This window comes from Hypanus sabinus, chromosome 8, assembly GCF_030144855.1.
Source record: "Hypanus sabinus isolate sHypSab1 chromosome 8, sHypSab1.hap1, whole genome shotgun sequence".
In the NCBI taxonomy this organism is placed as follows: domain Eukaryota; kingdom Metazoa; phylum Chordata; class Chondrichthyes; order Myliobatiformes; family Dasyatidae; genus Hypanus; species Hypanus sabinus.
The window spans coordinates 169625704-169653682 of record NC_082713.1 but is presented as its reverse complement, the minus strand read 5'-3'; the positions used below and the strand labels follow the sequence as shown (position 1 = coordinate 169653682).

The window sequence follows — 27979 nt, the reverse complement described above, 5'->3', positions numbered from 1 at the left end:
CCCATTCCATGCACTCACCACTCTCTGCGTAAAAAACTTACCCCTGATATCCTCTCTGTATCTACTTCCAAATACCTTAAAACTATGCCCTCTCTAGACAATTCAGCCCTGGGGAAAAAGATTTTATTAAATCACTGTCCTGAAAAAGGGTCTTGGCCCAAAACAATGAATGATTGACCTGCTGAATTCCTCCAGTGTTTTGTGAATGCTACATCTCTTTTAGCTGCTTTTATTAATGAACTTGACAGCAATAAGTTTAGCCTCAGTCTTTCTCAGGATAAAGATTTTTAATAAAAATGTTAATACAGCACAGTAGTGAAGCCTAATACTTTACTGCACCAATGATCAGGGTTCAATTCCCACCATTGTCTGTAAGGAGAATGTACATTTTCCCTTTGACTGTGTGGATTTCCTCTGGGTGCTCTGCTTTCCTCTCGCATTCCAAAGACGTACCAGTTAGGGTTACTAAGTTGTGGACACGCTATGTTGGTGCCAGAAGCATGGTGACACTTGTGGGCTGCCCCCAGCACATCCTCAAACTGTGTTGGTTGTTGATGAACCGCCGCATTTCACTGGGCGTTCCAATGCACATGTGCTAAACAAAGGTACACTTATTACAAGCAAAGTTTCCCACATTTACTCACGAGCAAGTACAATGACAGGGAAAAGAAAAACAACATGGCTCCAGGCCCTGAGCTGTGCAGAGGAGCAGGCCAAAAGAGTTTCAGAATTACAGGAAAAAGTGATGGTAACATAATATACACATGAGAATGAAATAACAGACTGTGTCTTGATTTACACTGGCTGTGAGTGTTACAGCTAGACAGCCCTATGCCAGTGACACAGCTGTAATTAATAAGAGCATGCTAAGTTTTCAATATAGGAAAGGAAGTGGCACAAATACAATATGCACAATCCTTTCCAACTACTCTTCATCAAATTCGGCATCCACACACACTCCACCTTCAGTCACTGAATGACGACTCGCTGCCAGAACTGTCTCCTTCATCCTCCTTAACTCCATCTGGGACCAAGGCATTTGGGGTCCTGTAGAAAAGGCGAGACGTAAAGAGAACAATTAGAGGGCTCAAACCTCATGCATCATAAGTAGCACTAACCTGAGACATAAGATGTTAATGTTTGAAGGATATTTCATTTAAAAAGAAATTTGGTTTACAGCAACAAGGGAATCTTCAGATGCTGAAAATGCAGAGCAACACACACACAATGCTGGAAGAACTGAATAGGTCAGGGTGAATCTATGGAGAGGAATAAACTGGACTTCATGAGTCCTGATGAAATGTCTCAACCCAAAATTTTGATTATCTATTCTCCTCTGTAGATGCTGCTTGAGCTGCTGAGTTCCTCCAGTATTTTGTGTGGGCGTTACTCAGTATTTCCAGCATCTTTGATCGTAACAGTTTGTGGACTGGATTAGAGGACTCTGCAGTTCACGTTATATGTGTTCCTGGTTACACCTTTTTTATTGCCATGCGCGGTTTTGATCGGGGCACTTCGGCAGGTACTGGTGCTGCAGCCTGCGGTCAACAAACGACATAGCTCTAAACTGAACTGCAACTAAACTACACTGAACATTCCTAGACTGTTCCAAGGACCCTGAGGTTTGATATTTAATATCAAACTGTGCATTCTGGTGCCAGACTTTCGGAAACCCCTCCACGATATGGTCTCACCAAGTACCTCCAATAATTTAGTTTCTATGTTTGAGCATTAGTGTTTCAGTGACTGGGTGAGAATCTTTAATGAATCGTTGAGAAAAGCACTTTGCAACTGAAGAGAAAGCTGGCAAAAGAAGAAAATGTCAGTTGAGACAGGAGAGAATTCAGCTCCACCCCATCCACATAAAGCACAATTTCCCAGTGACCAACCATGTTATCTCCACTCCCATTCTGACACGTTGGTCCTTGGCCTCCTTCCTCTTGTGCCACAATGAGGCCATTTGCAATACCTCATATTTTGTCTAAGTAGCCTCCAATGAATGGCGTGAACATCGATTTCTTCTCCCAGTAATTTTTTCCCCTTTCCCCTTCTTCTTGTTCCCACTCAGACCTTTTACCTCTTATCCTCACCTGCCTATCATCTCCCTAGTGACCCTCCTCCTTCCCTTTCTCCCATGGTCCACTCTCTTCTCCAACCAGATTCCATCTTCTCCGGTCCTTTACCTTGCCTCACTTATCACCCATTATTTCCTGCCCCTGCCCTCCACCTTTTTACTCTGGAATCTTCCTTTCCAGTCTTGATGAAGGGTCTCAGCCTGAAACATCAACTTGTTTATTAATTTCCATAAATGCTGCCTGACTTGCCGAGCTCCTCCAGCATTTTGTGTGTGTTGCTTTAGAGTTCCAGCATCTGCAGAATTTCGTGTTAGAGATTGCAGATGCTGGAATCTGGAGCAACACACAATGGAAGAACTCAATGGGTTGAGTAGTGTTGGTGGGAGGAAAGAAACTACCAAGGTTTCGGAACTTGTCAAGAACCCAGAACAGAATACACAAGAGTCCACTAGGGGGAGCCATTTGTCCTGTCACCACACACAGGAAACTAGAATGGTGCAGCACACACAAACCAAAGCTGCCAGCTCCAGTTCCTCTGCATACCAGTTAGTCTGTACTTTGCCCAGTCTTCTATTTCCTTTGTTTTCATCTAAATTAGCTCTGAATGTTTTTAAATTGACTTGTTCTTGAGGGAAGTGATACAGGGACTCCACAACCTATGGACTCACTTTTAAGGAGTCTACAACTTGTGCTCTTGACATTTATTGCTTAATTATTTATTATTATTTTCCTTTTTTCTTCTATTTACAGTTTGTCTTTTACACATTCATTGTTTGTCTGCCTGTAAAATTCAAGTAAATATATTATGAAAGTAAATTACGTCACCATATACAATCCTGAGATTCATTTTCTCGTGGGTGGGCACACTCAAATCCATAATAGAATAATAACCATAAAAGAATCAATGAAAGACTACACCAACTTGGATGTTCAACTAGAGTGCAGAAGACAACAAATAGCAAGCACAAAAAGAAATAATAATAATCATAAATAAGCACTAAATATGGAGAACATGTGATGACGAATCCCTAAAAGAGAGTCCATTGGATGTAGGGCAAGTGAAGTTGAGTGATGTTAGCCTGTTTAGTTCACAAGCCTGATGGTTGAGGGTAATAACTGTTCCCGAACCTGGTAGTGTGGATCCTGAGGGTCCTGTACCTTTTTCCCGATGGCAGCAATGAGGAGACGGCATGTCCGAGATGGTGGGAGTCATTGTTTCCTGTGACAGCAATTCATGTAGATGTGCTCCATTGGTGAACGGCTTTACCCATGATGGATTAGGTTATATCCACTACTTTTTGTAGGATTTTCTATTCAAGGGCATTGCTGTTTCCATACCAGTCTGTGATGCAGCCAGTCAATACACTCTTCACCACACATCCACAGAAGTTTGTCAAAGTATTTGATGCCATGCTAAATCTCTGCAAAATCACAAGGAAGTAGAGGGTCTACCTTGCTTTCTTTGTAATTGCACTTATGTGCTAGGCCCAGGACAGATCTTCCGAAATAATAGCACTGATATATAGTGACATATATGTACTTCAATAATAAATTCTGTATGGCCACACTTGCAGGCTGCCTTCAGCACATCCTCAGGTTAGAACGCACTGGATTCTGAGATGGGTTGAGGGCTGCCCACCAGTATTCACTTGTGGGAAGATGACCTGGATTGTGTTCATCTGTGACTGCACCAGTGTGTGATGAGAAACTGTTGCAGGCTTGGCCTTGCAGAAATATAGCTCCAGCATAACATCCAATTGACAGGCCATGACACTCAGGGGCTTGGGCTAGAATATATCTGTAACTTTGTTTTTCTATCACAATTAGACGTGCTATATGAGCCTTGTGCTGTGTGCGACTGTTGGTTCTGTGTTTTGAACCCTGGCCCTGGAGAAACACTGTTTTGCTTGGCTGTATTCATGGGTATGGTTCAATGATAATTAAACAAGTGTGAGGGTGTGTTGGTTGTTAGTGCCAATGCCACATTTCACCGCATGCTTTCATGAATGTGACTGTGAAACAGCAGGCCAAGAATCAAATACAGCAGCAGACCGAACTCTACAACGCAACAGAACCTTGAACACAACAGAAGACAAAATACTGTACGAGTACCACACCGTGTGCACTGGAAATTGGCAACACCTCTTTCCATCATCTTGTACCCTGATCTAAGAAAGACTACCAAAGCACAAATGCTCAGAATCAGGTTTATCATCACTGACATACGCTGTGAAATTTGTTGTTTTGCAGAAGCAGGACAGTTAAACTATTAAACTAAATAGTAGGGGGGTGGGCTTAACAGATTGGAGAAGTAAAAGAGAGAAGTGTGGATAAAGAAAAAGCAAAAGATGAAAAGTAAGAGTGGAGTAAAGTCAAGAGCAAATGAGGAAAAGATTACAAGATTTTAAAAGCACAATGAGTGTAAGGGCACTTTATCTGAATGTCCGTAGTTTTTAAAATAAGGTCAGTGAACTTGTGGCACAAATCAGTACAAAGGGGTATGATTTAGTGGCCTTACAGAAATGTGGCTGCAGGGTGAAGAGGATTGGGAATTAAATATCCAAGGATATCAAGTAATATGGAAGGATAGGTACGCAGGTAAGGAAGGTGGGGTAGTGCTCTTAATTAAAGATGAGATCAGGACGACAGTGAGAGACAATACAAGATCTAAGGAGCAGAATGTTGAATCCACCTGGGTAGAGATTAGGAATAGTAAAGGGAAAAAAAGAAACCACTGGTGGGAGTTGTCTATCAGCCACTAATTAATAACATTACAGTGGCACAGGCAATAAACAGAAATATCTGAGGCATGTAAGAATGGAACAGCAGTTATTGTGGGGGACTAACTTGCACTAGATTGGGTGAATCAAGTTGGTCAAGGCAGTCTTGAGGAGGACTTCATAGAATGCATCAGTGATGGCTTTTTTGAACAGCATGTTCCTGAACCTACAAGGAAACGTGCCATCTTAGATCTGGTCCTGTGCAATGAGGCAGGTAAAATTAGTGATCTTGTAGTCAGGGATCCTCTAAGAGTGATCACAGTATGATTGACTTTCTCATACAAATGGAGGGTGCAATAGTTCAATTGAAAACCAGTGTATTACATCTAAACAATGGAGATACAATGGGATGAGGGAAGATTTGGCTAGTGTAGACTGGGAACAGGCTACAAGGTGGGACGGTTGAAGAACAGTGGAAGATTTTCAAAGAGATTTTTCACAGTGCTCAACAAAAGTATATTCTAGTTAAAAACAAGGACAGTAAGGGTGGGGAGGGTCAGCCTTGGATAACTAAGGAAATAAAAGAAGGCATCAAACTAAAAGCTCATGCATACAAAGTCACCAAGACTAGTGTGAAACTGGAAAATTGGGAAAACTTTAAAAAGCAACAAAGAACCACTAAGCAAGCAATAAAGAAGGAGATAGGATGTGAAAATAAACCAGCACAAATAAAAACAGATAATGAAAGTTTTTTATAATTACGTAAAGTGGAAAAGGGTGGCTAAAGTGAATGTAGGTCCCTTGGAGGATGAGAAGGGGTAATTGATATTGGGTAATGGGGAAATAACAGAGGCTTTGAAAGACTATTTTGTATCTGTCTTCACGATGGAGACATCTAACATGCCAAAGAGAGATGTTATGGATGCGATGGGAGTTGAGGACCTCAATACAATAGCTATCACTAAAGAGGTAGTGTTGAACAAGCTTGTGGGTCTGAAGATAGGCAAGTCCCTGGTCCTGACGGAATGCATTCCAGGATAATGAAAGAAATGGCAGAGGTTATAGTAGTGGCTTTGGTGATAATTTATCAAAATTCTCTGGACCCTGTGAAGGTGGATTGGAAGAAGGTGAATGTCACGCCATTGTTCAAAAAAGGATGTAGGCAAAAGGCAGGTAACTATAGGTCAGCTGGTTTAACATCTGTAGTTGGCAAAATGCTTGAAGCTATCATTAAAGAAGAAATAGTGAAGTATCTGGAAAGAAATGGATCCATCAGGCAGACGCAGCATGGATTCAGCAAAGGCAGGTCCTGTTTGACAAACTTGTGTTCTTAGGTTCTTACATAATACATTAAAAAAATAGTATACATTACAACAAGTAGCATCTCAAGCCCAAGGACCCTAAATTTAAACTAAGCTATACGAATGAGGCAGCATAGCAATTAGCATGACGTTATTACAGTTTGGGGCGCAGGAGTTCAATTCTGACATCATCGGTAAGGAGTCTGTACATCCTCCCCATGGAATGTGTTGGTTTCCTTCGGGAGCTCCGGTTTCCTCACAGTTGAAAGAAGTACAGTTTAGTAGGATAACTGGTCATTGTAAATTGTCCTGTGACTAAGTCAGGGTTAAATCGGGGATTCCTGGGCAGCGAGGCTCAAAGGACCATAGGATTTATTCTATGCTGTACCTCTAAATAAAACTTGTTGCTCTGTGGCAGCAGGAGAGTTCAAGACATTAAAATTATTACAACTTACAATAAAAATAAATAGCACCCCAAACTGGAGGACCCCAAACTTAAACTAACCCATAAGGATGAGACAGCTGAGACCCACAAGCTACTTGTAGCAACAAAAAACTAAGAAAAATATCTAGCAGTAGTTAATAAAAACTCACTCTAATAGATCAGGGTTGAGTCCTTCAGAAATCATCTTGTTCCTTATCGCCATTACAGGAACACCCTGAAAAAGAGAATATGAAGTTCTCAGTTACCGTAAGACATAAGAGCAGAAGTCGGCCATTTGGTCCATTGAGTCTGCTCCGGCATTCCATCATGGTTGACTTATTAACTCTCTTCACCCCCATTCTCCTGCCTTCTCCCTATAACCTTTGACACCCTTACTAATCAAGAACCTATCAGCCTACACTCAATAACTTTGCTTCCACAGCTGTCTATAGCAATGAATTACCACCCGCTGGCTGAAAAAAATCTTCATCGTGCTGAATTTCTTAGAGGCTGGAGATGAATATCAACAGGAAATTTAAAATTCTAACTGTCAAGAATGCAAATCCTCAAATTTTGAAATTAACTCTCTCTCCTGCTAATCTATAGTAGGTGGGGATTAAAAAAACACACATCAGTTCTTCACTTTTATTATATTATTTCTGTTTTGTATTATTTTGAATCTATTTAATATACATATATACTCACTGTAATTGATTTACTATTCATTCTATATTATCATGTATTGCATTGTACTACAGTTGGTAAGTCAACAAATTTCACGACACACACCGGTGATAATAAATCTGATGCTGATTCAACAAGGCTTTTTGTTGCACCTTACAAGCCTCAAATCTCTACCACCACAAGGGCAGGTGTGGAAACTGTTCCATCCGTAGGTAACCCTCAATGTCCCACATCACGCATAATTGGAAGTATGGGATTGTCCCTTGATGCCCAGCGCTTTTTTATTTTTAAATAAGCACAGGGTGGTGTGGTCTGGAACTCGTTGCCAGGGGTGATCGAGAAAGCAGACACAAAAGTGTTTAAAAAGGCATTTCTACAGGTATGTGTACAGGCATGGATAAGAGCGATCAAACATAAAACAGCACAGTCCCTTTGGCCCCCAAAGTTGTGCCGACCCTTTAAATCATTCCAAGATGAATTTAACCCTTCCCTCCCACATAGCACTTCATTTTTTTCTTTCATCCATGTGCCACTGTAAGAGTCTCTTAAATGCCCCTGATGTATGTGCCTCAACCACCAACGACCACATGTAGGTAAATGGTCAGCACAGACATGAATGGCCGAGGGCTCCTGGATGTAAATTACCTGCACTCCTCCCGAACACTTCACCACACTATACATCAATGGTTCACCAAGCAGCACAATTTTCAAGTTTTGGGTAGTAAATGCATTAAAATATTTTTAAAAGCCATAATGTAACCTTGTGTCAGTTACAGTAAAAAAGTGATACATACTAGGGATGTAGGGACAAAGGCAAGCAGGAGATACAGAGGGACAAATTCTTCAAACACCTCCGCCACTGCCATGATGAGGCCATGCTCACATTGGAGGTGCAAAACTCATATTCTGTCCGAGCAGCCTCCAACCTGATGGCAAGAGCATCGATTTCTCCTCCCTCCACCCTCTCTCTTTTCCAATCCCCATTCTGGTTCCCTCTCACCCTTTCTCCACATCTGTCTATCACTTCCCTCTTGTTCCTCTCCTTCCCTTTCTACCATGTTTCACTGCCCTGTTCTATCATTTTCCTCTCCCTTTAGCTTTTTACTGCTTCCAAACACCTCCCACCCACCCCCCTCAATACCATCTACCTTCCCCCGTCACTTGGTCTCACCAATCACCTGCCAGCTTGTACTCCTTTTTCCCATACTTTTCATTACTGGCTTCTCCCCCCTTCCTGATTAAGAGTCTCGACTTCAAATGTCATCTGTTTATTCCCCTCCACAGATGCTGCCTGATTTGCTGAGTTCCTCCAGCACTTTGTGCAAGGTACGAAAGGAAAGGGGCTGCGGCTTAGGGATGGGGGTTTGAGATAATCAAGAGCCAATTAGAAAAGACATAGTGGAGCTGAACAAGTAGGCACTTTTGGAGGGGCGGAGGGTATGGGGCCAGCTGGGTTTTAAAAGGCAGAGGACAAATTAGTGGGTTGGCGATACAGGGATAAAAGGAACTTGTCACACTGGGGTGAGAGAGGCAGAGGGCATGGGAGGGAAGGTGTTTGAGTAGTAAATATAGAGAAGGCAGGTTAGAAGCAGAGGCTACGGATTGGGTTGAGGCTACAGTCACAGCAACTGTCTGTGGCAATTTAAACAAGAAATTGTATGCCTTTGAAAACTTTTACAATCTCGATATACCCATGCACATTACAAGCTCCCAGCATAGTAGTATAAGCATCATAACCTGGGCACTTCAAGCTCTGTCAATGGACATCAGGATAGGATGGGAATCAAAGTTTCCTTATTATCTTAAAGATTTTTAAAAATTAGCTTAATGTGTCACAGATACATTGACATCGTGAAATGTGCCTGTGGTGTCAACAACCAACACAGTCTGAGGATATCCTACTAACAGCATGCCACGTAACATACCCACAACTCACTAAGCCTAGCTGCAATTTCTTTGGAATATGGAAGGGAAGCCACGCCGTCACAGGGAGAACATACAAACTCTTTATAGACAGTGTCAGAAATTAAATCCTGAATTTACAGCTATTGTGATGTTGGGCAAGGGATAAATGCTGCTCAGCGCATCAGCAGAACCTTGTCCTTCAAACAATGCATAGAATGTTTCACAATCATCTCAGGGCTGATGGGAGCTCTAATCAATCTCCCATCTGACAAAAGGTCAGTTCTCCCTATGTGCTACACATATAGGATTGAGAAGTCAGGCAACATCCACGGAGGGGAATAAATGGTCAACATTTTGAACCAAAACCCCTCATCAGGGTATGTAATGACTGGGCCACAGCTGACATCCTAAGACAGATTCATGACAGAGAAACAAAAATTCACACACCACTTGCACCATCTTCAGGTATCGTGCGTATCGAGGGTCTTTCGCTACAGTAATAGCATTTTCGATTGGTGAATCTGCTTTAACTTGAGCTGAAGATTCCACATTTTTTTGGACCTGAAAGAAGAATACAACTGCAATTAAAGATGTAACAAGAGCATTAAATTCTTAAACATTTGATGCTCTGGTTCAAATCTATTAGGATTCCAATGCAAAACAGAGATAATAATGAGTCAGATCATCTCATAATAAGAAATCCCACCTCCAAGGGGGAAATTATACCAGGGAGGATCTAATAATTTTGTAACAAGTATGCCTTAGGGTCATCTCACACCAACTTTTAGATGTGGTCCTTGAGCCTGGTGGTACATTGTGTGTTTACTGAGCTCTTGGTAAACACACTCTGTGTACATGCACATGTACATACACAAACATTGCCTTGTCATCTTGCTGCTGTCCTTGCGCTGAATGTGCACACTTCAATGTCTCCCCCCAGTATATTCTTATAATGGGTTTGGCTTTATGGAGCCTTCCCCGCCATACACTTTGGAATATTCCATTTCTTTAGCAATGGGGATGTGTACATGTTGTCTGTAAACTCTATTTAAGATAGATACTTCTGCTTATTTTGTAAAATGATTCTAACTACGTTGTGGGGTGCATCATATTCTGATTTATGTGTTGTCTTATGTTAACTTTGTGGGTCATTAAGAATGGTATGTCCTGGTGCCTAAAAAAACAGGGCAGATTGCACTTAGAGACACAGCTGCCAGTAGTTCACACTGGAGAAAGTAGTATGAAGCTATTGTTATGCTTTCTGGTAGATAGTTTTTTGTAAATATTGAGTTTTCACTAATTTCACTGATTTTTGATGCACCTAATAGACACCCTTGCAGTAAAGTGCGAAGCAACTCCAGGCATCTTTCTTTTGCAGTCAAACCCCACATATTGTAACATACATGCTTTCAGGCTTTGTATCTTCTGCCTGACAGGAGTAGGAGGAATGTCCGGGATGGCCAGGATCTTTATGCCGGCACTTGACCGAGATAGCGAGGGGCGTAGAAGAAGTTGCACTGGCAAGGATACAGCCGTTGTAAAATGTGCCTAATTTATTCCATTTAACCTCCCTCTCTCTCCAGCCAAAGGAAATATTCCTTTGTAAGAATTTTCTGGAATTCCCTTCCAAGATTTTCTTTTGCATCTTCTTCCACCTCTCTTTCAGATTAAGATAGTCCAAATCAGAATTGGATGTCAAGTCCAAGATATCATTCGTCATGAGGTGTCGAGGATTAGGGGTAATAGGCTGGAAAGTGGAGTCAAGGTCAGAATAATCAGAATCAGGTTCAACATCACTGGAAAATGTTACGAAATTCATTGTTCTTTGTCCAATCAGCCAGGAGCTAGTTCAAGTCAAGTCAAGTCACTTTTTATTGCTATTTCGACCATTACTGCTGGTACAGTACACAGTAAAAATGAGACAACGTTTTTTCAGAACCATGGTGTAACATGACACAGTACAAAAACAAGACTGAACTACGTAAAAAAAACACAGGAAAAAAACTACACTAGACTACAGACCTACCCAGGACTGCATAAAGTGGACAAAACAGTGCAGGCATTACAATAAATAATAAAAAAGCAATAGGGCAGTAAGGTGTCAGTCCAGGTTCTGGGCATTGAGGAGTCTGATAGCTTGGGGGAAGAAACTGTTACATAGTCTGGTTGTGAGAGCCCGAATGCTTCTCTGCCTTTTCCCAGACGGCAGGAGGGAGAAGAGTTTGTATGAGGAGTGTGTGGGGTCCCTTATAATGCTGTTTGCTTTGCAGATGTAGCGTGTAGTGTAAATGTCCGTGATGACAGGAAGAGAGACCCCAATGATCTTCTCAGCTGACCTCACTATCCGCTGCAGGGTCTTGCGATCTGAGATGGTGCAATTTCCAAACCTAGCAGTGATGCAGCTGCTCAGGATGCTCTCAATACAACTCCTGTTATTTAAATATTTAGAGATTCAGCATGAAATAAGCCCTTCTAGATCTTTGAGCACCAGCCCCAGCCTAATCACAGGACAATTTACAATGACCAATTAATCTTCTAACCATATGTCTTTGGACTCTGGGAGGAAACCAGAGCACCTGAAGGGAAGGCACACATTCCACGGGAACAACAAACAAACTTCTTACAGAGGATGCTGGAATTGAACTCCAACACTCCAAGCTGTAATAGCATTGCACTAACCGCTACGTTACAGAGGCACACACAAATCTGAATGGTATGTACTTCCTCTGACCTTTTGCTCCTTCATTTTATCCAAAGCGCTACTGAAATCCATCATGGATGATCCTGGACCCAGCTGCAATAGGAGGGTCGGGCATAGGGTTAGCAACCCCATTCCATAAAAAAAATGCTACAGAAGCTCCAAAGACCTCATCCCTAAGAGAGGAAGGATCTTCAAAAATGGGCTACACTGGGGCCAACTTGAAAGACTGGCCCAGGACAGAGGACCCTGGTGAGCTGCTGTTGGTGGCCTATGCTGCAGTAAGGGTCATGAGTTTTAGTAAGCAAGTTACCTCCACTGGGGATGGCTGCTGTTGGTCAGAAGGTGAGCCATTTGAAATATGCTGACTCTGGCTCGTCGCCTCTACTGTGACATCCTCCAGGCCAGGTATTGACGAAAGCTGCAGTACGTAAACACACAAGTTAGAGCAAAACTCCTACTACCCTCACCAGCACCAAAGACACCTTCAAAAGGCGATGCCTCAAAATGGCGACATCCATCATTAAGAACCCTCATCACCCAGGACATGTCCTCTTCTCATTGCTACCATCAGGGAGTTAGTACAGGAGCCTGAAGAGACACATTCAACGTTTCACGAACAGCTTCTTCCTCTCCGCCATCAGAATTCTGAATGGACAATGAACCCATGAACACTACCTCACTATTTTTTCTGTTCTGTTTTTGCACTATTTAATTGTTTTTATACATATTTCTTATTGTAAGTTATAGAATTTTTACGTATTGCAATGTATGCTGCTACAAAACAAATTTCACAACGTGCTAGTGATATTAAACCTGATTCAGATGGCAAATAGCCTTGCCCTGTAAAGTTTAATATCATAAAGCATTTCTCATTTTTTACACCCATTAAACAGGATGGGGTGGGGTTGGGACAACCAGCCTCCCCGTTACTGAGGACATCTTCATAATCAAAGACCGTTGGCAGCCGGGCATGCCCTTTTTATCACTATCATCACTGAGGTACAGGGGTCTGAGGACACACACACACTTTAGAACAGCTTCTTCCCATCCACCATCAGATTTCTGAACGGTCCACGAGCCCATACACACTACCTCATTATTTTGCTTTTTTTTTGCATTTAATTTTTTTTTACATATTTCTTATTCTGACTTGCATAATTCTGAGGTATTGCACTGTAATGCTGCCACAAAACAACAATTTTCACAAAACAGAGTCAGAGAAAAGTACAGCACAGAAACACGCCATTCCCCCTATCTAGTCCACATTGAAGTATTAATCTGCTTCATCCCATCAACCTGCACTGAGACTATAGCCCTCTGTATCCCTCCCATCCATGTACTTATCCAACTTCGCTTGAATGTTGAAATTGAACCCACATCCACCATTTCCAATGGTAATCCGTTCCACACTCTCACCACCCTCTGAGTGAAGAAGTTTCCCCTCAAACATTTCACCTTTCACCCTTAAACCATGATCTCTAGTTCTTGTCTCACCCAATCTCAGTTGAAAAAGCCTGCTTGCATTTACCCTATCTATACCCCTCATAATTTTGTATGCCTCTATAAAATCTCCCCTCATTCTCCTACGCTCTGGGTAATAAAGTCTAACCCTATTCAACCTTTCCCTATAACTCAGGTCCTCAAGTTCCAGTTGTGAATTTTCTCTGCACTCACTCTTTCAATCTTTTGATATCTTTCCTCTAGTTAGGTGACCAGAACTGTACACAATTCTCCAAATTAGGTCTTATCGTCTCATACAACTTCAAAATAACATCCTAACTTCTGTACTCAATACTTTGATTTCTGAAGGCCAATGTACCAAAAGCTCTCTTTACGACCCTATTTACCTGTGATGCCATTTTCATGGAATTATCAATCCAATGATGAGAAACAACAACGGACCCAGTATCAATCCCTGTAATACACCCCTAGTCACAGGCCTCAGTCAGAGAGGCAACCATCTACTACCACTCTATGCTTTCTTCCACAAAGTCAATGTTTTATCCAATTTACTACCTCCTCCTTGATGCCAAGTGATTGAACCTTCTTAACCAACCTCCCATGTGGGACCTTGTCAAACCCTAAGTAGACAATACCCACTGCCTTGCTTTCATCAACTTTCCTGGTAGATATACGAAAAGAGCCATCATTGAAAGCAGTTGAGGAAAGTACATTAGATAAACATGCTCAAAATTCTGAAGGAACTCAGTAGGTCAATCATCTATGGAAATGAATAAACAGTTAACGTTTTGGACTAAGACCCTTCAATGGGCTAAGAAAGGGGGCAGAACCCAGAATAAGGTGGAAGGGAGAGGTACAAGCTGACTGGTGATAGGTGAGAGAAGGTGAATGGATAGAGGAGAGGGAAAATGAAGTTAAAAAGCTGGGAGGTGATAGGTGGAAGCAGTAAAGAGCTGGAGAAGAAGCAATCTGATGAGAGTGGAGTATGGACTATGGAAGAAAGGGAAGGAGGGGGGAGACCAGGGAGAGGTGATGGGCAGATGAGAGGAGGTAAAGAGGGGAGACAGAATGGGGAATGGAAGAGGGAAGAGAAAAAAAATTACCGAAAGTTAGCGAAATCAATGTTCATGTCATCAAGTTGTAAGCTACGTTTATGGTATTGACAGCATGTCAGAGAACCCAGATCCACCCCCCATACCAGCACCTTATGCTTGCACTATACATCTCATACCTACAGTGATACACTGTCCAACTGTGTTTTCATCTGCCCTGCCACTACTGAGAAGAGTTCCTCTTGCCAAGAGTCACTTTGTCACTTTATCATTTCCTGTCAGAGTCCTCTTATGTTCAGATACCTCTAAACCTAGTGCCACTTATATGCAAAGAACATAGAAATCTACAGCACATTACAGGCCTTTTGTTCCACAATGTTGTGTCAACTCCAGAACCTACTCCAGAAACTGCCTAGAATTTCCCTACCGCATAGCTCACTATTTTTCTAAGCTCCATGTACCTATCTAAAAGGATCTTAAAAGACCCTATCGTATCCGCCTCCACCACCGTTGTTGGCAGTGCATTCCATGCACCCACCACTCTGTTTGAAAAACTTACCCCTGATATCCCCCTTGTACCTACTTCCAAGCACGTTAAAACTATGCTCCCTGGTGTTAGCCATTTCAACCCTGGGGAAAAGCCTCTGGCTATCCACATGATCAATGCTTCTCATCATCTTATACACCTCTTATCAGATCACCTCTCATCCTCCATCACTCCAAGAACTCAACCTATTCTCATAAGGCATGCTCCCCAATCCAGGCAACATCCTTGTAAATCTCCTATGCACCCTTTCTATTGTTTTCACATCCTTCCTGTAGTGAGGTGACCAGAACTGAGCACAGTACTCCAAGTGGGGTCTGACCAAGGTCTTATATAGCTGTAACATTACCTTGCGGCTCTTAAACTCAATCCCATGGTTGACGAATGCCGACACACCATACACCTCCTTAACAACACTATCAACCTGCATAGCAGCTTTGAGTGTCCTATGGACACAGACCCCAAGATCTCTCTGATCTTCCACACTGTCAAGAGTCTTATCCTTAATACTATATTCTGTCTTCAAATTTGATCTACCAAAATGAACCACTTCACACTTATCTGGGTTGAACTCCATCTGCCATTTCTCAGCACAGTTCTGCATCCTTTTGATTCCCAGCTGTAACCTCCGACAACCCTCTAAACTATCCACAAAACCCCCAACCCTTGTGACATCAGCAAACTTATTAACTCACCCTTCTACTTCTTCATCCAGGTCATTTATGAAAATTACAAAGAGGAGGGGTCCCAGAACAGATCCTTGCGGAACACCACTGGTCACCATGCAGAATATGAACCATCTACAAAAACCCTTTGCCTTCTGTGGGCAAGCCAATTCTGGATCCACAAAGCAATGTCTCCTTAGACCCCATGCCTCCTTACTTTCTGACTGAGCTTCGCATGAGGAGCCTGATCAGTTGCCTTAGTGAATATACACATATACAGTCTACGTGTATACATTAATTTTATGTATATACAACCATTCAGCAGTTACTTGTACATTGTGTTTCATAAGATTGCTTTTATATTTATATTTACTGTGGTCTGTAAGCTGCATCGGATCTGGAGTAACAATCACTTGCACTCCTTTACACTCGTACTGCAAATGACAATAAAAATCTTGAATCTTGAAATGATTTACAATTACCTATGCTTCTACCGAGATTCACCCCGGCCATAGTCAGCCTCAACTCACCTTTGCCTCCAAAATATTAAGTGTAGTTTCAATCTGCTGGATCCGAAGGGAAAGAGTAGCCAGTTTCTGAAACGGAGAGGAAAGAAATTTGTGTATCAAGAAACTGGGATATATTCACAGGATATAGGTGGTTTCCTTTACATGTTCAAAGACGGACTAGTATTGATTAACAGCTCGTTAAGTGCAGGAATAATAATGATCTCCTAAATCAGAAGGAGTAATGAAGTCAGGTGAAGGGTCTCAGCTCGAAACATCAACTGTTTATTCCCGTCCATCAATGCTGCCTGACCTGCTGAGTTCCTCCAGCACTTTGAGTGCCACTTACCACCTCTGTCAAATTAGGAATTTCATAAAGAAACAAAACAGAACTGAATCACAACTCGTACCAATTTTTATCAATGCATCACAGAAGGCATTCTATCCAAATGCACCAAGGTTTGATATGGTAACTGCTCTGCACATTACCTCAAGAAACCGCAGAGAATTGTGGACCCAGCTCAGACCACAGGAACCCCGTCCCCTCCAAGAACTCTGTCTACACTTGTCTCAGCCACAGTAAAGCAGCCAGTGTAATCAAATATCCCACCCACTCCAGACATTCAAAGTACATTAACATCACCGCATACTAGCCTGAGATTCATTTTCTTGCGGGCATTAACAGTAAATAGAATGATACAAAAGCCTGAAAGCATGTACCACCAGGCTGAAAGACAGCTTCTGTCCCACTGTGATCAATTCTGAAATGGACTCCATCTGCCATTTGTTTTACGATAAAATGAACCCACAATCAACCTTGTTATGATCTTCCATTTATTTACCTGCACTTCGCTTTCTTTTGGTAGCTGTAACGTTTCATTCAGCATTCTGTTAACATTTTACCTTTGTCAAGCTCTATGCACTGTGTAATGATCTGATCTGTATAAATGGGTCACAGTCAGGAGAGGAAAGGAGAAGGATCAGGTACTAGAGAGTACCCCTGTGGCTGTACCCCTTGACAAAAAGTACTCCTGTTTGAATACTATGGGGGGGGGGGGGGCAGCCTACCTGGGGGAAATGACAGTGGCCGTGCCTCTGGCACAGAGCCGGGCCCTGTGGCTCAGAAGGGTAGGGAAAAGAAGAGGACGACAGTAGTGATGGGGGTCTCTATAGTCAGGGGGTCAGACAGGCAATTCTGTGCACGCAGGAAAGAAACTCGGATGGTAGTTTGCCTCCCAGCTGCCAGGGTCCGGGATGTTTCTGATCAGGTCCACGATATCCTGTGGTGGGAGGGGTCATGGTACATACTGGTACCAATGACATAGGTAGGAAAAGGGAAGAGGTCCTGAAAGAAGACTACAGGGAGTTAGGAAGGAAGTTGAAAAGCAGGACCTCAAAGGTAGAAATCTTGGGATTACTGCCTGTGCCACGCAACAGTGAGAATAGGAATAGAATGAGGTGAAGGATAAATGTGTGGCTGAGGGATTGGAGCAGGGGGCAGGGATTCCGATTTCTGGATCATTGGGACCTCTTTTGGGGCAGGTGTGATCTGTACAAAAAGGACGGGTTGCATTTGAATCCCAGGGGGACCAATATCCTGGCGGGCAGGTTTGAAAGAGTTGTTGGGGAGGGTTTAAACTAGTTTGGCAGGGGCTTGGGAATCAGAATGTGAGTGCAGAGATTAAGGTAGAAGGACAAGGGCATGATGCTAAGAGTTCTGAGTTGATGAGGAAGGACAGGCAGGGGATGAAACATAATCATAGCCAGTTAAAGGGGTTGAAATGCTAGGAGTATTAGGAACAAAGAGGATGAACTTAGAGCATGGATTAGTACGTGGAACTACGATGTTGTGGTCATTACTGAAACTTGGTTGGAGGAAGGGCAGCATTGGATGATGCAGGTCCCGGGGTTCAGGTATTTTAAAAGGAATAGGATGGGGAGTAGAAAAGGGCATTACTGGTCAGGGATAGTACCACAGCTATAGAAAGGGAGGATGCTGCAGAGGGAGTGTCCACTGAGTCGGTCTGTATGGAAGTCAGAAATAGGAAGGGATCAATCACTGTGCTGGGAGTAGCCTATAGGCCCCCAAATAGCCCTCGGGACACTGAGGAGCAGATAAACAGGCAGATTTTAGAATGGAGCAGGAAATACAGGGTAGTAGTTTTGGGTGATTTCAACTTCCCTCATATTGACTAGCACCTCCTGAGTGCAAGGGGGATAGATGGGGTTGAATTTGTCAGGTGTGTTCAAGAAGGATTCCTGACACAGTATGTGGACCGCCAGAAGAGAGGAGAGGCTATTCTTGATCTAGTTCTGGGTAATGAACCTGGTCAGGTGACAGACCTCTTGGTGGGGCAGCATTTTGGTGAGAGTGACCACAACTCCCTTAGCTTCAGAATGGCTATGGAAAGGGATAAAATTAGATGAAATGGTAAAGTACTTAACTGTGGAAGGGCTAACTTTGAAGGGATGAGGCAGGAACTAGCAAGAGTAAATTGGAAACAAATGTTCAAAGGGAAAAGCACAGAAATAATGTGGGAGAAGTTTAGGGACCACTTGAGCTGGGTTCAGGATAGGTTTGCCCCATTGAGGCAAGGAAAAAATGGTAGGAAAAGAGAACCATGGCTGACGAAACATGTGAGGTAACTCGTCAAGAGGAAAAAGGAAGCATATGTTAGATATAAGAAGCAGGAAGTAGGAGGGGCTCATGAGAAATATAGGGTAGCCAGGAAGGAGCTAAAGAAAGGACTTAGGAGAGCTCAAAGGGGGCATGAGAAGGCCCTGGCATGTAGGATTAAGGAGAACCCCAAAGCGTTCTATGCATATGTGAAGAACAAGAGGATGATGAGAACAAGGTGGGACTGTTAAAGGATAAAGAGGGCAACATGTGCCTGGAAGTGGAGGAGGTTGGGGAGGTCCTAAATGAATACTTTGCGTTAGTATTCACAAGTGAAAAGGATCTTGATCAGGGTGAGGTCAAAATAGAGTGGGCCTGTGTGCTGGACAATGTGGAGATTATGGAAGAAGGAGTGCTGGATCTTCTTAAAAACATCAAGATTGATAAATCCCCAGGGCTGGATATGATACACCCCAAGTTGTTGTGGAAATTGAGAGGAGAGATTGCTGGAGCACTAGCTATGATTTTTGAATCCTCTTTGGCTACAGGGGAAGTGCCTGAGGACTGGAGAATGGCAAATGTAGTTCCCTTGTTTAAAAAAGGTAATAGGGTGAAACCTAGGAACTATAGACCAGTGAGTCTTACATCGGTGGTCTGCAAACTACTGGAAAGAATTCTTAATAGACAATAGGTGCAGAAGTAGACCATTCGGCCCCTCGAGTCTGCACCGCCATTCTGAAATCATGGCTGATCATTCACTATCAATACCCAGTCCCTGCCTTGTCCCCATATCCCTTGATTCCCCTATCCATCAGATATCTATCTATCAAGGATAGGATCTACGAGCATTTGGAGAAGTACCGTCTACTCATGGATAGTCAACATGGCTTTGTGAAGGGAAGATCGTGCTTCACGAGCCTGATTGAGTTTTTTTCAAAAGAGAACAAAAGAAATTGATGAGGGTAGGGCAGTGGATGTGGTCTGCATGGACTTTAGCAAGGCATTTGACAAGGTCCCTCACGAGAGACTCATCCAGAAATTCATGAGGCATGGGATAAGTGGAACCTTGGCTGTTTGGATGAATAATTGGCTTAAAGGAAGAAAGCAGAGGGCAATTGTGGAAGGAAAGTATTCTGCCTGGAGGTCTGTGACTAGTGGAGTGCCGCAGGGATCTGTCCTGGGACCCCTGCTATTTGTGATTTTTATAAATGACCTGGATGTAGAGGCGGAAGAATGGGTGAGTAAGTTTGTGGATGACACAAAGATTGGAGGAGTTGTGGATGGAGATGTAGGTGGTCGAAGGTTACAAGAGGGTATAGACAGGCTGCAGAGTTGGGCAGAAAAATGGCAGATGGGAGTTCAATTTGAATAAGTGTGAGGTGATGCATTTTGTAAGGACAAACCAGAAAACTGAGTACAGGACTAACGGTCAGTTACTTAAGAGTGTGGATGAACAAAGGGACCTTGGGGTTCAAATCCATACAGCCTTCAAGGTCGTTGCGCAGGTTGATAGGGTAATTAAGAAGGCCTATGGGATGCTAGGCTTCATTAACAGGGGAATTGAGTTCAAGGGTAGAGAGGTCATGTTGCAACTCTACAAATCTCTGATGAGACTGCACTTAGAGTACTGTGTTCAATTCTGGTCACCTCATTATAGGAGAGATGTGGAAGCTATGGAGAGGGTGCAGAGGAGATTTACCAGGATGTTGCCTGGTTTGGAGAACAAGTCATATGAAGCAAGGTTAGCTGAGCTGGGACTTTTCTCTTTGGAGTGTAGAAGAATGAGAGGGGACTTGATAGAGGTCTACAAGATTATGAGAGGCATAGATAGGGTTGATAGTCAGTACCTGTTTCCCAGGGCACCAACAGCAAACACCAGAGGACATATGTACAAAATTAAGGGAGAGAAGTTTAGGGGAGACATCAGGGGTGAGTTTTTTTACACAGAGGGTTGTGAGCGCCTGGAATGACTTGCCAGGGATGGTGGTGGAGGCTAAAACATTAGGGGTATTTAAGAGCCTCTTGGACAGGCACATGGATGAAAGAAAAGTAGAGGGTGATGGGGGTAGTGTGGGTTTAGTACTTTTTTTTAAAAATTATATGGGTTGGCACAATGTAGAGGGCTGAAGGGCTTATACTGTGCTATAATGTTCTATGGTTCTAACTGTATGCAAGAAAAGCTTTTCACTGTATCTCAGTACGTGTGACATTAATAAACCAATATCAAAAAAACCCAATACTAATATGTTGTGCTGAACTAATTAAACTGGTAACTTTGCCCAAAAAGTATGCATTCTCCGCCTCTATAAGGATCTTCTAAAAGTCTCCATTGTATTTGGCTCCAGCACCAATGCAACAGCACATTCTAGGTACCTAATACTCTGTATGTAAAAATCTGCCCCACACATCACCTTCGAACTCAACTTCAATACATGGCCTTTGGTATTAGATATTTCAACTGCGGGGAAAATACGGGGTATCTACTCTTACCTATGCCTCTCATAATCTTATAAACCTCCATCAGATCTCTCAACCTCTGCTGCTCCAAAGAAAACAACCCAAGTTTGTCTAACCTCTTGTTATAGCACATACCCTCTAATCCAGGTAGTCTCTCGGTAAATGTCATCTGCACCCTTTCCAAAGCCTCAACATCCTTCTTGTAATGAGGCAGACAAAATTGAATGCAATACTCCAGATGTGGTCCATCTAAGAGTTTTATAAGAAGAAACATAACTTCCTGATCTTGAACTCGGTGCCTCAACAATAAAGTTTAACACATCATATGCCTTCTTGACCACCCTATCAACCTGTGTACTGTTGTCAGGGAGCTATTGTCTTGGACACCAAGATCCCTCTTCTCATCAACACTGTTCACTATTAAGAATCTTGCTCTTAACAGTGTACTGCCTCCTTGCATTTGACCAACCAAAGTGCAACAGTTCACATTTATCCAGGTTAAACTGCATACGCCATTTCTCTGTCCAGATCTGCAACTGACCTATATCCCATTGGTAGACTTCTACACTATCCACAACACTACCAATCTTTAATCTTTGTATTGTATGGAAACTTACTCACCCATCCATCTACATTTTCATCCAGGTCATTTAAATACACCATAAACAGAAGTCCTTTAAAAATCTCTGTAAAATACCACTAATGACAGACTTCCAGCTAGAATAAGCCCATTAGTCACAACCCTCTCCCCCATGGGCAAGCCAATTCTGAATCCAAATGGCCAATTCACCATGGATCCCATGGATTTGAATTTTCTGGATGAGCCTCCCATAAGAGACTTTGTTAAACACGTTACTATAATCTGTGTGGACAACATCCACTGCTCTACTCTCATCAATCACCCTTATCACCTCATCAAAAAACTCCATCAAGTTAGTAATTCACAACTTGCCGTACAAAACCACACAGTCTCTGCCTAATTAGAACATGGTTTTCGAAATGCTTATAAGAATCCTCTTCGGTGACTTCCCTACCACTCACATGAGACTCACTGATCTAATGTTTCTAGAATTATCCCCATTTCCTTCTCGAACAACATTAGCGTAGCAGTAGCAACTAAAAGAATAAAGTATTATATGAATAAACTCTGTAGTGCAGACTATGTAAATTATAAACAAGGTCAGAAAAACTGGAAGTTATCCGAAACGAGACAATCTCTCTGAAGCAAAGGAGGAAGAGCTTATTACCTCTTCGCAAACTGTTGAGAAACGATTCAGAAACTGAACAGTGTGGGCAATGAATTGGTTCAGATATGCCACAGTTCTCTTCTGCTGGATAGCTGGGACCTGCAATGAAGGATCCATCGGTTTAATCAAACATAATATCGACCAGAGGAAATCACAGCACTCTTGCATTTAATTCACAAGGAACTATGGAATGTGGAGTGAGGCGCGGAGGGACGGTGATGTCGCCAGCCCCACCACCCCGCTCGACAACGCTCCCTCACCCGGGTCAGGTCGATCCCGGAGCCGACCAGCGGCAGCCCGTCCTCGTCCATTCTCCCCACCGGAAGCGGCGCCGCGCGTGATAGCAACGGCCGCTTGGTAACCCGGAAGTGACCTCGGCCCGGTCACCCCTCCCCTCGCTCGACGCCGCCCCGTATCGATGACAGTCGGCGATAGTTTCACATCCGTCAGGGCGAGAATCGTTAACGGTAAAGGTGTTAGGAACGATGTGATGCTCCTGGTCCAGCCGTTTACTATCGATGTGCACTAAATGACAATAACAATAAATAAATAGTGATGGCGGAGTATGGTTGTGAGCTGTAATTGTGGTAGTGAGCAATGAACACAATTATCAGTGATGTACGACCTGTGATGGCGTACACCAGCAGTAAACTAGTGAACCATTATAGATCTTAGAACGCTACAGCAGAGTACAGGCCCTTCGGCCCATAATGATATGCCAACCCTTCTCCCCCCAATCCATGTGCCTATCACAGAGTCTCTTAAATATCCCTAATGTATCTGCCTCTACCACCATCCCCGGAAGCACATTCCATACACCTACACTCTGTGCAAAAGAAACTGTCACTGGCATCCCCTCTATACTTTTCCCCAACACATTAAAGTTATACTGCCTTTTATTATTCATTTCCACTCTCTCTAAAGCTTCCACATCCTTCCTGTGATGAGGTGACCAGAACTGGACAGAATATTCCAAGTGTGCTCTAACCAGAGTTTTATAGAGGTGCAGCATTACTTCACAGATCTTGAACTTAGTCCCCCAGCTAATGAAGGCCAACACACCATACGGCTTCTTAACCGTATGGTGTGTCAACCTGCACTACAACTATGAGGGATCCTCAAGGGAAAATCTTGCCTGACAAATCTTTTGGAATTCTTTGAAGAAATAACAAGCAGGACAGACAAAGGAGAATTGGTGATGTTGTGTACTTGGATCTTCAAAAGGCCTTTGACAAGGTGCCACACCTGAGGCAGCTTAACAAGATAAGAGCCCATGGTATTATAGGAAGGATACTAACATGGATAAAGTAGTGGCTGATTGGCTGGCAGCAAAAAAGTGAGAATAACAGGAGCCCTTTTGGATTGGCTGCCAGTGACGAGTGGTGCTCCACCGGGTTCTGTGTGGGGGCTGATTCTTTTTACGTTGTATGTCAGTAACTTGGGTGATGGAATCAATGGCTTTGTGGCCAAGTTTGCGGATGATACGAAGATAGATAGAGGGGCAGGTAGTACTGAAGAAGTAGAGAGGCTGCTAAAGGACGTAGATTAGGAGAATTGGCAAAGTGTTGGGATAGAGTATTTTCTAAACAGGGAGAAAATTCAAAAACCAGAGGTGCAAAGGGACTTTGGTGCCCTCTTGCAGGATTTGCTAAAGGTTAATTTGGAGGCTGAGTCAGTGGTGAGGGAAGCAAGTGCGATGTCAGCATTCATTTCAAGAGGACTAGAATATAAAAGCAAGGATGTAATGTTGAGGCTGTATAGGCACTGTTAAGGCTTTACTTGGAGGACTGTGAGCAGTTTTGGGTCTCTTATTTAAGAACAGATGTGCTGACATTGGAGAGAATTCGGAGGAGGTTCACACAAATAATTCCAGGAATGAACGTGTTATCATTTGAACAGAGATTGAAGGCTCTCTGTGCCTGTACTCGCTGGAATTTAGAAGAATGAGAGGGGAATTTCATTGAAACCCATTGAACATTAAAAGGCTAAGATAGAGTGGATGTGAAGAGGATGTTTCCTATAGTGGGGGAATCTAGGACTAAAGGGCACAGCCTCAAAATAGGGGGATGTCCATTTACAACAGATCTGAGGAGTAAGTAAGATGGCACCAAATGGCTGCCTCACCGAGCTCATCTGCAAAAGCAGCTGTAATTCCTCTCTTTAATGTCTCTTTTTCACTTTTTAAGGCAGTTTGGGTTCTATTGAGATCCTGATCTGAAAGTGGCACTTCAATTGTGTTTTTTTTATGGCAGATGGGTTCCCATTCCTGGAGCTCATCAGTCGACCATTTTCTGGCATTCTCCGAGGCACGGCTTGGAAGGTGGCAGCTCTGGACAGCCGATTCCAGGTCGGCGTTGCCAGCTGAGGTGTTGCAGAAGATGGAACATCAGTATTTTACTGTGGTAGGCATGTGGACAGAGGTCTCTGTAGACGAGCGGTTGCACCCTCTTTCTTTTGATGGTGGGGAGAATTTGCTGCCGATTCTCAAGTGGCAGAATCTGGGAATACGAAGCAACGTGGCAGACTGTAATATCATAACAGCAACTGTCAGTCTTCCCTTTCGCTGTGTCCCTTGTTAGTGAGTGAGAGAGCCTGTAGTATGCTGAACTGTCGGGTAAACAATGGTTTTTGCAGACTGCAGATTATGGTCTCTCTTTGGCTGCTCTGCTGTTGCTTTGTGGTGGTGGGTGCTGACACTTTTTGCTGAAGTGGGTGGGGGAGGGGGGAGGTTGTTTCATTAATGCTTGCTGCTGCTTGTGCAGGGGAGGGGAGAGGGAGTCGTCGGGATCCTAACGTTCTTCTGTCATTCATTCTTTCAGGGTTCTTCTGTTTTTCCTGGATGTCTGTGAAGACAAGTGTTTCAGGTCATGTACTGTATGCATTCTCTGGTAATAAATGTTTTGAATTTCTTTAGCCAGTAGGTAGTGAATCTGTGGAACTCATTGCCACGTTGGCTGGGAGGCCGGGTCAATGGGTGTATTTAAGGTGGAGGTTGATAGGTTTTTGATTCGTCAGGGCATGAAAGGTTATGGGGAGAAGATAGGAGAATGATAATGAGAGTGATAATAAATCAGCCATGATGGAATGGTGGAGTGGATTCAATGGGGTGAATGTCCTTATTCTGATCTTAGGTCTTATGGACTTGGACCCCAGCAACCCTCTGTTCCACCACACTGCTAACAATCCTGCCATTAACCCTGTATTCTGCCTTCATGGTCGACTTTGCAAAGCAAATCACTGCACTTTTCTGGATTGAAATGATTACAACAAACAATAACTGAAAAAGGAGAATCAGTAGTAGTGAGCAATTGATATTAGTAATGTAATGATAAATAATTAGTGTTGGTGAATAATCAGTGATTCCTATGGCAGTGAATGCGTGATCAGAATCTGAATCGACTTTAATATCACTGGCATTTTCAACTCTTACTATGGATGTCCGGTCCCTATACACTTCATCAAGAAGGTGTTATGAGACACTGACTTCCTCCCCTATTTTATGTACCTCTCCCTTGTCACCTTTCAGCCCTATTTATTCTGGGAAAAACAGATTCAGCCTATCCAGTCTCTCCTGCTAATTCACGCTCTTCACTCAATGTAGCATCCCTTTGAATAATTTCTTTAGCCTCTCCAGGGGTGGCACGGCAGCAAAGAGGTTAGCAAAACTGTTTACAGTGCCTGCGATGGGAGTTCAATTCCTGGCGTTGTCTGTACGTTCTCCCCGTGACTGGGTGGGTCTCCTCCAGGTGTTCCAGTTTCCTCCCACAGTCCAAAGATGTACTGGTTAGGGTTAGTAAGTTGTGGGCATGCTATGTTGGTGCCAGATGTATGGTGACACTTCTGGCTGCTCCCAGCACATCCTTGGACTGTGTTGGCAAAGATACAAAACAACAAATTTCAATGTTTCTACTACAAATAAAGCTAATGTTTAATCATTAATCACATTATTCCAAAAGTGTGATGCCCAGAAGATGCACCCAATACTCTAAATGTATATTCAAAGTTCAAAGGAAACTTATTATCAGTGTAAGTATGTGTCACCTTTACTACCCTGAGATTCATTTTCATGCAGGTATTCACAGTAGAATAACGAAATACAACAAAATCAAAGAAAAGTTATGCACAAAGACTGACAAGCAACCAATGTGGAAAAGAAGGCCAACTATGCAAATACAAAAACACACACAAATAATAAATAAACAAATAAGACTGACAACATGATTATATTTTGTACAACTGTAATATAATGTCCCAATGATTGTACTCAGTGCCTGAACTGATGCAGGCAAGCATACCACACCTTGGACACCTATTTTCCCATTGTCAGGGAACTGTGTATTTGTTCACCGAGGTCTCCCTGTTCAACAACACTCCCCAGGGCCCTGCCATTCACTCAATCCTGTGGGGACGTGTCTTATTCTGATTGTTGGAAGTTGTTTCCATTGTGATTGCAATTCACACAAAATGCTGATGGAACGCAGCAGGCTAGGCAGCATCTACAGGGAGAAGTACTGTTGACGTTTTGGGCTGAGACCCTTGGTCAGGACTAACTAAAAGAAGAGATAGTAAGAGATTTGAAAGTGGGAGGGGGAGGGGGAGATCCAAAATGATAGGAGAAAACAGGAGGGGGCGGGATGAAGCTAAGACCTGAAAAGTTGATTGGCAAAAGGGATAGAGAGCTGGAGAAGTGGGAGGATCACGGGACGGAAGGCATAGGGAGAAAGAAAGGGGGAGGGGAACACCAGAGGGAGATGGAGAACAGGCAAGGAGTGATTGTGAGAGGGACAGGGAGAGAAAAAGAAAGGGGGGAAATAAATAAATAGATAGATAAAGAAAGAGAGAAAGGAAAGAAGGAAGGATGGGGTAAAAAGGGAGGAAGGGCATTAACTGAAGTTCGAGAAATCAATGTTCATGCCATCAGGTTGGAGGCTACCCAGACGGGTAGCCATCATGGTTCCATTGTGATTGGTTAGTTTAGAAGCTGCAGCTGCTTTCCCCTTTGGATAGATGCCTGGTGTCTGGTTTCAGATATCCTGGGTAGGGTACACATGAAAGGGGTTTACTCTCTTCTTTGTTTAAGGCAGTAATGCACATGATGATTGAGGAGGTGTGCCCTACTGCACTTATAACTAAATATGTTTATCAAGTATTCGGCTTTGTAGCATCTGTCAGTTGGGGATGTGAATGTTTGGTCGAATTTTACTGTTTGTAAATGATTAATATACCTATTCGAAATCAGTGTATTTCCTGTCTCCCTTGCCTGACCTATGAACCTGATTTAACATTACAACTCTTTATGTCCTGCTCTGGTTTAGCATCTATCTGAGTTAAATTCCATCTCACTTAGCAGCACGATAGTGTAGCAGTTAGTACAATCACTTTACGTTGCCAATGAACACCGATCGTGGTTCAAAATACACTGATGCCTATACATACACTCTGTAACTGTTTGCTCCAAAGAAGTAAGATTCAGTGTTAGTAAACTGTGGGTGCGAAATGTTGCCACCAAAAGCAGAAAGGCACTTACACGCTTCCATGAGCACGTGATTGAACTGTGTTGATCATTGAAGCAAATGATGCAACTTATTTGTGGCTTAGATGTATTCATGTAAAGTGAAAA

At 43.0% G+C, this 27979-nt stretch overlaps 2 protein-coding genes and 1 long non-coding RNA gene across 4 annotated transcripts in view; 2 read left to right on the top strand and 1 right to left on the bottom strand.

The window, feature by feature from the left end:
- dram1 (DNA-damage regulated autophagy modulator 1) overlaps positions 1-27979 on the top strand; it is a 533733-nt gene that overhangs the window by 76863 nt on the left and 428891 nt on the right. The window lies entirely within an intron of this gene.
- On the bottom strand, positions 623-22761 carry washc3 (WASH complex subunit 3). The gene is made up of 7 exons (XM_059978522.1): positions 22620-22761; positions 22360-22458; positions 16063-16128; positions 12121-12228; positions 9557-9670; positions 6691-6755; positions 623-1047 (listed from the first exon to the last, which is right to left on the bottom strand). Exons 1-7 carry the CDS (start codon positions 22668-22670, stop codon positions 966-968), a joined length of 585 nt encoding a protein of 194 aa, XP_059834505.1. The 5' UTR covers positions 22671-22761; the 3' UTR covers positions 623-965.
- Positions 22708-26883, top strand: LOC132398712 (uncharacterized). Its single transcript, XR_009513773.1, has 4 exons — positions 22708-22826; positions 24612-24761; positions 25179-25247; positions 26432-26883. It is a non-coding gene; the product is annotated as an uncharacterized LOC132398712 (long non-coding RNA).

Bases quoted from the DNA above. Each gene is read 5' to 3' on its own strand.
- washc3 (XM_059978522.1), bottom strand. From the start codon at position 22,670: ATGGACGAGGACGGGCTGCCGCTGGTCGGCTCCGGGATCGACCTGACC. The intron at 22,459-22,619 runs GTGAGGGAGCGT...CCTTCATTGCAG, and splicing joins CCGGGATCGACCTGACCCGG to GTCCCAGCTATCCAGCAGAA. The intron at 12,229-16,062 runs GTGAGTTGAGGC...TACGTACTGCAG, and splicing joins TTAATATTTTGGAGGCAAAG to CTTTCGTCAATACCTGGCCT.